At 38.4% G+C, this 13,155-nt stretch overlaps 2 protein-coding genes across 2 annotated transcripts in view; both read left to right on the forward strand.

Annotated features, from left to right (window-relative positions):
- The first annotated feature begins 1,438 nt into the window (after positions 1-1,438).
- c15h3orf52 (chromosome 15 C3orf52 homolog) lies at positions 1,439-8,817 on the forward strand. Its single transcript, XM_008309080.3, has 7 exons — positions 1,439-2,603; positions 3,156-3,224; positions 3,318-3,407; positions 4,345-4,474; positions 5,059-5,219; positions 6,013-6,083; positions 6,209-8,817. The coding sequence occupies exons 1-7, from the start codon at positions 2,538-2,540 to the stop codon at positions 6,393-6,395; spliced, it is 774 nt and encodes a 257-aa protein (XP_008307302.1). The 5' UTR covers positions 1,439-2,537; the 3' UTR covers positions 6,396-8,817.
- Positions 8,818-10,145: 1,328 nt separating this feature from the next.
- Positions 10,146-13,155, forward strand: part of guca1c (guanylate cyclase activator 1C) — a 5,692-nt gene continuing 2,682 nt past the window's right edge. Inside the window, exon 1 of the mRNA XM_008309081.2 lies at positions 10,146-12,711. Within this exon, the coding sequence (XP_008307303.1) occupies positions 12,517-12,711 (195 nt within the window). The 5' untranslated portion in view covers positions 10,146-12,516. The remainder of the gene's footprint in view (positions 12,712-13,155) is intronic.

Here is a 13,155-nt window from a genome sequence, read left to right on the forward strand (position 1 = left end):
ATATATCTCAGTTTGTCTGTGACATCATCTGATGACTCCTTGACCGCCAGTGAGTGACCATCTGTAGCCCATTTTTCCTCAGGTAATGTGAAGCATGTCACATATTTGCAGTACAGTGGTACACAGCAGCAGTCATTTGAAGATGAACATAGTACTGTGGTTGGTCAACGTCAGACATTTGAGGCTTAATATAATGGATTTAAAAGAAAGAATTTAAAGATTTTAAATCTCTTTATATACAAGTGATACTGTATCTGCTCTGTCGCCCTCTTAAGGCTGTACAATGAACAGGTCTGAAAAGCTTAGCAACATATGACATGGCCCACATAGTACAGTGAGAAATATCAGGCCATAGGATTACTTTATATCTCCTGATTCAGACCCTGGGCCACATTTAATCAAATGTAACCCGGACTTGACCTTATCTGTCCAGGAGAAACTAGTTTGATCCTAACTATGCTAACTTTTAAGATTGTGGTCCACTTTTCTGACACCTTACGTGTCACTGCTGTATTGATATACACTATATTACCAAAAGTATTAGCTCACCCATTCAAATGATCAGAATCAGGTGTTCTAATCCCTTGGCCTGGCCACAGGTGTATAAAATCAAGCAAGTCGCCGACTTTCTGCACAGTCAATTGCTACAGAGCTACAAACTTCATGTGACCTTCAGATTAGCCCAAGTACAGTACGCAGAGAGCTTCATGGAATGGGTTTCCATGGCCGAGCAGCTGCAGCCAAGCCACACATCACCAAGTGCAATGCAAAGCGTCGGATGCAATGGTGTAAAGCACGCCGCCACTGGCCTCTAGAGCAGTGGAGACGCGTTCTCTGGAGTGATGAATCACGCTTTTCCATCTGGCAATCTGATGGACGAGTCTGGGTTTGGAGGTTGCCAGGAGAACGGTACATTTCAGACTGCATTGTGCCGACTGTGAAATTTGGTGGAGGAGGAATTATGGTGTGGGGTTGTTTTTCAGGAGCTGGGCTTGGCCCCTTAGTTCCAGTGAAAGGAACTTTGAATGCTTCAGGATACCAAAACATTTTGGACAATTCCATGCTCCCAACCTTGTGGGAACAGTTTGGAGCGGGCCCCTTCCTCTTCCAACATGACTGTGCACCAGTGCACAAAGCAAGGTCCATAAAGACATGGATGACAGAGTCTGGTGTGGATGAACTTGACTGGCCTGCACAGAGTCCTGACCTGAACCCGATAGAACACCTTTGGGATGAATTAGAGCGGAGACTGAGAGCCAGGCCTTCTCGACCAACATCAGTGTGTGACCTCACCAATGCGCTTTTGGAAGAATGGTCAAAAATTCCTATAAACACTCTCCTCAACCTTGTGGACAGTCTTCCCAGAAGAGTTGAAGCTGTAATAGCTGCAAAAGGTGGACCGACATCATATTGAACTCTGGGTTAGGAATGGGATGGCACTTCAGTTCATAGTATGAGTCAAGGCAGGTGAGCCAATACTTTTGGTAATATAGTGTATGTGGACTATGGATTGTACCAGCTTTTGTTTTAAATGCATCCATTTCTTTCTTTTTTTTTACATAAAGAGTATCACTGTTGACGATGTATCCATCAATGAGAGGAAAACCTCCACAGCCTGGCTCCGTCTGCTTCACTGGGTCAGAGTCAGAGACCACGTGTACCATAAACCCCATTAGAGTAATGTAAATAAACACTGATAAATACTATATATAAATCCCAGCATTTATGTCATTCACATTTTCTCTTGGTTGAAGTTATATATAAATATCTGCTTTATTTTTCACGGTAAATTGATGCATGTCTGAAACCCTGGGAGGTTGAGATAGAAGTGACCTTAACATTTCCCTGTTATTCAACAACTTACTGAATACTGCACACAGACTTTACTACAACCACCTGAACTGGTTTCTAGAAATCCTTTTTAAATCGGAGTGGCTTGATTTGCATTGGTAATAAAGGTAATCGTTAAAACTGTTACATGATGACAAAGATTAATTTACTTATGTCACTATTTAAAAAAGAAATCGAGAGGCTTTAACCTGCGGTCATAGAGGTAGAAAAGGGAGGGGTTTATACAAAGTAAATATAAAGCTGTTGATGAACATAGATTGAACACATTTAAAAAAAAAACAAACTGATGTGTATGTCACTCTATATTTGGAATACTATCCTATTTTAAAAAATACACAGAACCATATGTGTGTCACCGCTGTTTCTATTACGTTTCCGGATTCGGTTTCGCAACCTGACTTGGCTGCTGACGTCAGAGACACGGAACCCTGAAGGAACCTCACCTGCGGCTGAAGTAGAAGGAGGGTTAGAAGTCGCGACAAGTCATTTTAATAGTTGTTTATTATCGTCCGCGTTTAGTTGTTTGTTTCACTTTTGACCGCAGTTGAGCTAAACTCGAGTTCAATCAAACAAAAACTTCTTTCATTTTCAAAAAGTCCAAACTGTCCGACGTTTCCGGGTTGGGATTTGATCCAGGATCGGACCCTGGATCGGTTTTAGGATCAGCTGACTGCGTCAACCAGGATATGGACGTGGAGCTGATAACCCTCCCGGCTAATGGGAACAACGGCAAATCGATTTCTAATGACCGGGTAAGTTAATAACAATAAGAAGAATAAATAATAGTAATAATTAATTAGACATGGGAGGCAAAAATCTTAGTCGAACACATGGTCAGATAAACGAGAAATAATTGTTCTTGTATGTTTCAAACGAAGTGATGTGAAGATTATTTTTAAATACATTTCTTAGAGAAAATATAAACTTGATTTCATTATTGTTGTCATTATTATTATTGTTACTATTTTTGATTAATCTTCATGATTTAAACCATAGGTGTTCGCACATTTTTGGCTCGGGAGCTACTTTCCAGGCTAAAGTGAATTACCTACATTGAAAACTTTAAATTTCTACTCTTTTAAACTGAATATACCTTTTCATATGCATTATACGTTTGGGTACTTTGATTGAATGGCTGTAGTTACTGTATACTGCACAATATGACTCCTATATCCACGCTAGTGGTTAGCATCTAAAAATGGAATTACTGCACATCCATCATTTTATTTATTTAAATTTAATTGCTCATGATCTATGGGATTTGTTATGGCCTAAACGTGGTACTCTCCGTGTCCTTTTCACAGATAACAGCTGAGAACGGTGCGGACGTTACGTGTGAAGTCACAGAGAGAGACAGTTTGCTCAAAACGCATGTAAGCTTTTACCACAGTTTGACTTGTAGTTCATGTGTCCTCAGACTGTGACATTTCAACTGATGGAATTCTGTGTTGTTGTTGTTTATTCAGGCTGCAGGTAATCAAAATGGAGATATTCCTGTCTCCAATTCTGACGTAGAAGCTCAGAGGACTGTGGAAAATGCCCACTCCTGTCCAGAGGTAAATTAATATGCCTTTCCCTTTTGGAGCATGTCCTTCCACAGTATCTCTTATCATGTGAACATACACATGGTTATTTTCAAATTCATCATGAGCAGAAGCAAAGTCTAAAAAATGTCTAGACTACAGAACCATGGTCTGCAGCTAAGTCGGAAGTTTGACTGCGATGGTGTCAGCGTTTCCTGTTTATTCAACCACAATAAAGTGGCTACATTTGCAGATTGTACAAATCAGAAATGTTAATAAAACAACTGTGAAATTGGTTAAATGTTAAGTATAGTAACTACTGCTTAAAGGTTCAGAGAGATGTTCACACTTGAAGGTGCACCAGAATAAAGATACAAAATTAGTTGTGGTCACGTCAGCTCTGTGGTTGTGTTTGCTTCATTTACAATAATGACAAGCTGTTACTGTAATGTGTGAGCTCATGGTATCTGCAGCAGGTACTGAGGGCGGGTGGCAACACAGTAGTCTGCCACAGTCAGACAGCATTCCTGACAGTACTGAAAGTGCAGACCCCACCTTTAACAGACACACTCACTTTAAATATATAAACAGCTTAGTTTATAGATTTAAAGTCAGCAGGGAAACAAAGACAAACAGGGTCGAATTACTTTAACAAGGCGTTCACCGCACAATATTTGTTGCTGTTTATGAGTCACTACATAATCAGAAGATTCTAGTTCTCTAACTAGAAATGAAGTTTGTATATAGTATATCTTAATCTTAACTAGAAACGAAGTTTGTATATAGTATATCTTAATCTCTTATTCCAAAGCAGCAGACTGAAACTCCAACGAGCTGAGGGCCACAACAAGCACAGATATTTTATATAAATACTACATACTACAAAAAAACAAAAAATGGGAAAAGTCGAATTAGACATTTTATGCAATAGTGAATATAAATTAATGTTCTTTTCTTTCTTTTTTTAAAGAGCACAGCACGCAGGATTTGGGAAGAGTTGAATGACACGCCCTTCTCCAAAGTCAGACTATGGATGATCCTCATTTTCCTTCTGGTCATCATCGTGGCTATAATATTATTTTCTCTGTGGATTTGTTCAGGTATGTTATTGTACTGTATATCCGTACGATCAGATAAAAGACAAAAGTCCGTTTAAAGTTATATGAAAAATTGACTTTTAATACTAAAGCCTGCAATAATTAACAAAAACCTCAACAATACCAGAAATGTTAATGAATATTTATTAATAAATGTAACACCAAATTGGTTGAATGTATGACCTATTCAGTGAAGTAAATGTTCAATTGAAATTTTGGTATTTAGATTGTGTTTAAGCAACTCTAAATGTTAACTTAATTTAGCCGAAAATTAGCCAAAATGCCACAATAGCTAGCTGAAACAAAGACTGGAATTGAATAATCAAATGATTTAAAAAAAATTGCTCAAGCTGAGTCTTACATACTGTAACTACACATACTTTAAAAAAAGCTGAAGTGCTATGAGGTTCAGTACGTACAGAGAAGTTCTCCAGTAATTTAATCAATAAAAACAGTTAAAATTAGCCAAAAAAATCTATTCACAAATCAACATAAGAGCTAAAATGTAGCCACATCAATGAAACAACGCTAAAATGGCTAAAAGTTCATTTACAACATTTTGACACTACTTATATGTCTTTCTTTAGTAATTCACGAGGACGTAGATGAAAAATTTGACCCTTCGCTGTTTCAAGTTCCTCTACATTTCAACGGCAGCTTTCAGCTTCCGAACCAGGTGTTCACAGAAGAACTCTTCACCTTGTCAACCAACGAGAGCATAGTTCTCACCACCGACCTGGAAGATAAGGTTGGAACATTATCTCTACTGCTGTGGTTTTAGTTGTTGGGTCACGTGTTGGCAGATCATGACTTTTCTCCAGGAACTGTGGTTTGTTTCTCACGGTCCAAATGACATAAATTGTAAATGAAGTTAATTAGACACACCATAGACCAGCGTCCCCTAGACTTTTTTGTACCAATATATAATATAATTTAAAATATACTCCATTCATTTAGCTGTTTTGTTAAGCAAATTTTGAATAAAAATATTAATTACACTCTAATCAAATAATATCTTTGGATTGGCCTAAAATGAAAGAGAAAAAACATTTAGGAAAACTGCTCTGGAAAAGATTACAAAAATATTTAATTACCATATCAGCTATTAGTCAGAGTCAATAGACATTATTCGTAAACTCCTGGGAAACATGATGTGAGACGGCCCAAAAAAAACCCTCTTGCAACCCACCTGAGGGTCGTGACCCAGTCTTTGGGAAACAATGTTCTAAACTATCCCTGTTTTACCTAATCATTAATTAACAAACACAGAACTTTGTTTTCAAACATTGCCAACATGTTCAGTCAGAAAGCTGCATTACTGACTTTACTGACTTTTACTGTATTTGATAGTTTCACAACCAGGTAAAAAAACAACTGGTTTTACTGACAGTCGTATCAGTTTTGATCTGCTGCTATTGTTGCCAGGTAATCTCAATTGAAACCAGTTCGCAGTTGAGCAGAGGCCGCGGTGAAAACACCAGCCATAGATGTTTTTTTCATGCTCTGCTGTCTGTTTGCATGTTCCAACCTGCCACACCCAGTTGGCTGACCTTTACAGATCCTCCCCTGCTCTGGGAAGGTACTTCTCCAAGGCTGAGGTTTATTCTTTGAGGTAATCATCCACCTCCTCCACATTTGGCTTCAGCCTCCTGTCATTGTTTATTTTAAAGTGAAAATACACTTGAAACAAAGGGAGATTTGCTGATTTCTTTTTTGTTTCTTTTAATCTCTGCACAGAAACGGTTCCGTCATTGCTGATTACCAGCTGACATTCCTCCTGCCTGAAGAGCAGCAGTTTGAACTGCAAAACTTCACCCTGAGCAGGGAGATGGTCTACAACGTGCTGAGACAGTCTCTGTACGATCAGGAGACAGACGGCTCTGCACCCATGTACATTTACCCCCGCTCGCTGCGGATGTTTTGAATTGCTCTTGTGACAAGAACCAACATGCAGCCCTGAAAAACTGGAGTATCCTGATGTCAGGTTTCTATGGTGGGAAGTGAGCATGTGATTTTTTTTTAAAGCCGTGTGATTTTTGTGTCATGCATCTTCACCACAGGAACACAATTCATGACTTCCTGTGTCAAGGATGTCATTGTGGGTTCATGTAAACGATCAAGACGTTTGTATTTATCTTTGTAAAATACATTTGAAGGACCTCAAAATTTACAAAAAAATTTACAAGAACAATTCTCAGAACCATTCTCTGAACCGAAAGCTTTAGCCTTGAGAGTCTTTGGAGGTGCAGTAGAATGCTCCAAGCCTCTGGAGCATGTGAGTCATAGCAGCTGGTCTTGAAGTTCAGTTTCACTGAAGACGCCTTATTAACGAGAAGTGAAATGTCTAAAAATGAATCTTCCAGTGTAGTTGTTACTGAGTCACATTATTCAAAGAACCACAACTAAAAAAAAAATCAATAAGTCACCCTTCCTTGACCCTCTATTGTACTTTTAGAAACTCTGTCAATGACGCAGCAACAGCAGTTTCAGTTTTGTTTAGAGAGTTCACTGTACGTGATCAGAGTGGTTTTAACTCTAATAAGTATTTTGGTTTTAACTGTTTTTTTTAATTGTCTTCCAAAAAGAGTATTGTTTTTAAGTCTGATGTTTTTTACCTTCACATTTCATGGTTTGCAAGGTAAAAAAAAAGTATTTTTGTCCAGACGCCAAAGTTTCAGATTAGACTTAATTATAAAAAAAAGTTGCAATCTGTTGCAATCAGTTCGATGGTTCGTCTGTGAACCTAGAGGTTGTTTGTTTCGCTTTTGATTCCATGGCCATTATCACACCTGCTTTACATGCAGAAACCACATACTTCATAGCGCCTCTCGTGCCGGCCTGTGGGTGTTACAAAGACTCAGGCTGCACATTTTCCCCATTAAGGAAGGAATAAGGAACTACCTTTTTTTGTTTTTGGTTCATGAATTAAAGGCAGCAAATGCCTTGAATTTATATTTTTTTCCATATTTACAGATTTGTCATTCATGGTATGCACCATTTATTGAGCTAATGCTAAGTTGTTATAAGCTTCTGAGCTGTGGATCATTAGCAGGTGTCTGCTCCGTGTTAGCCTGAGACACGGAGATGTGCCAGAAGATCTTTAAGCCAGTTCTGTGCAGCTTTGGCCTTAGGTGGTTTATTATCATTCAAAACCTATTTATCCTGAGTATTATTAGACACTTAAAGCTGTAATTATTTATATTTATTTCCATTGAGTGTTTTGAGGAAAACCAAGATCAATGGACATTTAGATTGAATTTAATGTCCGTAAGTATTTTTGTCACCATGAGACACTGTGAAAACACTGGTCCTCAAATGGGAGGGCAAACAAATATGAGTAAATGAAGAGGCTGAAGGTAAACATGAGGGAAAATGGTTCATGTGAAACCATCACATGTGGCTTTAACTCCAAAAATGTTGAGTTGGTTGATGATGTAAAGAGTCGTACACTGTAGAAAATGATCACTTTAGAAAATGTTTCCAGCTACGGTGTAGTGTGTGCCTTATTTGACGCCTGATTGACACATAAGTAGATACAGTTAGACTAACGCAACCTTTTGTTGAAGGTTGAAGATCATTTGCTGTAACTACTAATCAAAAGCTAAGAGAGACCACAGACCACTGGTGCCAAATTTCTGGCCCGGGGGCCAGATGTAGTTCATTTACAGATATTGAAGTAATCGACCTGCTGGGATTTTGAGCACTCAGGGCCATAAAAGACAATTTCAGCGATGTCACCTACAGATTGAAATCCTATTCTGTTAAAAAAGCCCTAAAACCAAAGAGTAATTGTCTCTATATATGGCATGGTGCAATATATTGCTGTAGACACCTATAACGTTTATACTCCAGAGCCAAGTTATATTTTTAGTGATGCAAATGTAAGGGGACAACAGGCGAACTGTGCATCAGTTCTAGTTTGTTTCTATTGTATTAAAGATTTTTTTTTATGTGATTTATTATTATTTTTCTATGCATATATTCCTCATGAATCAAGTACTGTAAGTACTTGTAATTGCTGATTGTGATTGCTGTGATTAGTTGTGCTGTGGGATGAGGGTGTCAGATGAGGTCAGATCACCGTCTGTGTCCCGTCACCGTGTCCTCATGTCTGCTCTGTAACAGGATCGCAGCTGGGATTAATGCTATTTCAAATCAGCTGCTAACAAACACCAGATGGTCGTTAATTAGCACTGATAGAACTTTATCACTCGTTTATCACAAGTTCATTTCATAATCGGATCAATAGGAATGCAATAAGTTGATTCGAAATGAGTGAAAGACAGAATGTTGTGTTTGTTTTAAAAGAATATATTTTTTGAAATAAAGTTTTTTTCACTTTTGCTGTTAATGCGTAGCTGATATTAAATCTAAAGTCTTTGTTTCTAACATAAAATGTACTAGTTTGGACCAAGTTTCATAGTTTTTTTCTTTTAGCTTTCTGTTCTGAGTCAGTATTTTATTATTATATTTTATTAGATAAAACTAATCATCCTGTGTTCTGACAGGTTACTGAGTAGTGTCTGGTTTTTCTGACATTTCTCAAAATGTCTTTGAGGGTTTTTTTTCTTTCCAAATTCTTGAAAATATTGGTGTATATTCATTTTTTTTTACTTCACAAAACTTTATACAACTTTATAAACCACAACCATTTTTATTATGAGGCAAAAGCACAAAATAAAGATATGTCTTCTAAGGCACTGTTTTTTTTCCCACTAATTAATCACTGAACTAATCATTCAGTATTTTCACATGCAGCCTCTGAATGTCCCTGCTGCGTGATAGTCACGTGTTGGTCAAACGGTCTAAAGGTCAGACAAACCCTCTCTGAAAATATGTGAAAGTTGGCACACACCACTGTTAGCCTAAAAACTCTAATCTACAAAAACCTGCTCAGGAAGTAACACAGAATGCCCTGAACACAAATCACCCAGGGGGAACTGTAGTTCATATCCTGCTTTGCTAAGGGACCGTCATACAGTAACTCCAAAGTTTTGGATTTTCCCCGTTCCTTGAGGGGGAAAGAAACAAGGATTAAAGGAAGTTGAGAAACAAAAAGGTCTTCAAACAGAACTCCTAAGTTTTGGATTTCCCCCCTTCCTTGAGGGGGAAAGAAACAAGGATTAGGATGGGAAAAAAAGTTAAATAATAATAAATATGCTTTAACCATAAAAATTATTACACCATATGGACAGGATTTGAAATATGCTTTAACCATAAAACTTATTACACCATATGGACAGGATTTGATCACTGTGTTCAACCATCTAATAAACATTATATGTTAATGTTTACTCTCTACTATACACTTTTAGACACTAAGCTAAGCTCTGGTGGGTTACATAAAATGATAAGGCGGGCCACCTTTGGGCCGCTGGCCTTGAGTTTGACTTATGTGGTCTAAGGCAGTGGTTCTCAAACTTTTCATACTCTGTACCACCTGAGAAAACATTGAGCTCTCTGAGTGCCACCATGATGACCAACATTAGAATTCCTCTGCTCGTCCCACGTTTAACTTGCAAGTGGTCCCATGGTTCCGTGCTGCCTGTGTTTACGTGAGCAACAGACTTGCATTGCAGCAAAAAAACAAACAAACAAATAACAAAAACAGACATCCTATTTCATAATCTCACAAGTAGCTACACATTTTTCTAAATATTGTATTAATGTGCATGGTATGTTTCAGATTTATTCAATTGAAAATGTAAATGTAAAATATGAATTTTCCCCACGTACCACTAGAGAGCGCACGTGTATCGCCGGTGGTATGCATGCCACAGTTTGAGAACCACTGAGAAGGCATTCTTGACACCTGGGAAAGTTCCCTTTTTCAGACAGCTGTAGTTAATCTAACACACCACATGGAGGATCTTACACAGAAACTTGAAGGTCTAAACTGTAGACCATGTAAGAGCCAGAACCTCACACAATCCGGAGAAGAAAAAAAACATCTTGGGCTGAGAGTTGCAAAAACTTGCCATAACTTTTTTTTTTAAAACACTGCAAGTTGGTAGATTCCTCTGGAGCAGGTTGAACATCTGCAGTGGATTTAATCAGCATTAAAGTGTATTTCTGCCCTTGTATCTACAAAGTAAACACTGTTGTTGGTCTGTTGCGTCTGTTGATTGAACGCGTGCCAGGTCATAATACTGTGACATTGAGTCGTGTAGTGTTTTATCAATACTTTCTCCCTGTGCTTTCTGTGTAGTCACCGCCGCTGCTTCTTCCCAGGATCTGTTTTAGGAAATGTTAATCTTCTGAAGGCAGATTAGCCACAACAGGCACTCTAAGCTTTGATAACCTGCATGTTTTAAACTGTGGTCTGTCTGTTGGACCAGTGACTTCAGGTCAGCTGTGGGTCAGCAGTGTTGGGAAAACAGAATAACAGGGATGGTAATATCCACTGTTTAATGGAGGAACTCCCAGATGCAGTAATACTACAGTATATATTCCTAATGGTTCATAAGAGGTTTATTGTTCAGAAATATCCTCTGCTGTGTCAGTATTTAGAAAGAGGTCATGTCTGTACATAGAGAGGAATTCCCCCGGGGCAATCCCCAGAGAATCCCCCCGGAGGACAACTTTGGTAATAGCTTACACCTAACACTTAACAATTTAGCAGTAAAGCTATTTAAACAGGTTTGTCATTGTCTTTTAGCCAAAGAATAAACAAATGCCCTCCTCCTACTACCGGTGTTTTCAAAGTATAACAAATGTAATATTCTCAACACGCTCCTTTGTTTCGTTAGGTCGCTCCTAGAATAAAACAAAATACCAAATTGCCAAATTGCTCATTTGTTGTTGGTGTAGTTTGTGATTGTAGTCTGGCTGTTACTACGCTGAACAGTTGAAGTGTCAGACTGAGAGTTTTGCCTCTTAACAAACACAACAGATACAGAACATAAACTGTCCTTGGGGAGACATCACTGTGTACCAGTACTATGAAATTAATTTTCATAGTTTTTGAAGTTTTCACTCTCAGGCTTCTGTAACACCAACAGTCCTGAGGGATATCCTTTCAGAGCTGGGACCTGCTATTAAGTATATAGTGGTGCCAAAATAATACAGTATCTGCCAATGTTGCTTTAGACATGCATTGATATTTTGAGCGTCTCATGTCTCCCCATTACATCATGGGACCAGGGCTACCTAAAGTACTGCTTCATGTATTTGCATTCACCACAGTACTGTAGTGGAGTCTTCTTAAAACCTATTATTCCAGAAATGTGTTAGTTTTGAATGCTTTGTCATATTATTATTATTCACCCTTTAACTCCAGTATACACTGAGACATTCAGAAGTATATATTTCTTTTTGCATTAGTGTTTTACTGTAACTGGTGTTAGTGAAGGTCTTAGTTTGCCCCACTAAACTACTGTAGACAAATTCTTTGTGGATATTAATAACGTTTGTACACTTATAAGAGGTTTAGTGCACTGCCACTCCTTTAGACGTGTCCTGTGGCCTGCATCTGTATTTAGAAAGAGGATAAGTCTGGGTGCAAGGAATTCCTTCTGGTATTTCCTCCAGGAGAGTCCCCCAGGGAGGGTATCATGAAGTGGTCACTTCCTAACACAAAAATCACAATTTTCTTAAAGCTTCTATATTTTCACATGTGAAATAAAACAATTTGATCTTTGATTTTATGTAATTTCTTGTGTTTTCTTCCCTGATTTTGTGGCCATGCGTGTGACGATGTTTATGTCTTTATGATGATTTGCCTTGATTCAAAGTGGACCATCACTGCAGAAGTCATCCAAAGGATACTGCATCAGAGCTGAGGGAACTTCCTTTGTTGATCTCACCTTCCTGGAAACTGGCATCCTTCCACCGTCAGCCCAGTCAGAGAGCATGCTATGTTCAGAAGTTCTAAGAAGACTCTGTTATCCCATTAAGGAGACTTTCCACTTTAAACTTAAGCCTTTAGGCAGTTGCATGAGGCCTGAGTTCCATGTCATTGCTGCCTCCGTGCTCGGTGTGGACACAGACCTCTCTCCCCTGCTCCTACAGGACCCTGGACAGTAGAGGGAGGACATTTAGGAATAATGGGGAGCAACTTCTCCAATCTAGAAGACATCCTGGAGGAGGACATGCACCACTGGTACACCAAGTTCATGAGGGAGTCTCCCTCCGGCCTCATAACGCTCTTTGAGCTCAAGACAATGCTGGACATGAACGGGATGTCGGAGGAGGCCAGCAGCTACGTGGACCAGGTCTTCTTCACCTTTGACATGGACGGGGTGAGAAATGAGAATCATTGACCTTATTCTACTTTTATTTAAAGTAAGATTTTCAGAAATGTCAAGAAAACTTCTGATCTTAAAGACAGAAAACACATGGGATTATACATAAATAAAATACCAGACGATAGAAAATTCAACAATTCAAGGATTTTTATTATCAGTCAAATGGTGTAAAATTGCATTTTCAAGGACATGGATAATGTGTTTAAATCTATATTATATACTATATCTATAATAAATAAACACTAAACTAGAATATAGATTCAAACATAATGAAAATAGTCACCAATTTAAAAGTGAATGAGTGGAAGAAATAAGAGATTTGTTTAAAAATACTTTGTTGAGACCCACCTCTAAGGTATTTTTGACCTTTTCAGAAGGATTAATGTGCTTTACGCAGCACTGCTGTGTGTCGTCACTAAGATTATAAGACGCAAGGTC

Source organism: Cynoglossus semilaevis, chromosome 4 (genome assembly GCF_000523025.1).
Source record: "Cynoglossus semilaevis isolate Cse_v1.0 chromosome 4, Cse_v1.0, whole genome shotgun sequence".
Taxonomy (NCBI): domain Eukaryota; kingdom Metazoa; phylum Chordata; class Actinopteri; order Pleuronectiformes; family Cynoglossidae; genus Cynoglossus; species Cynoglossus semilaevis.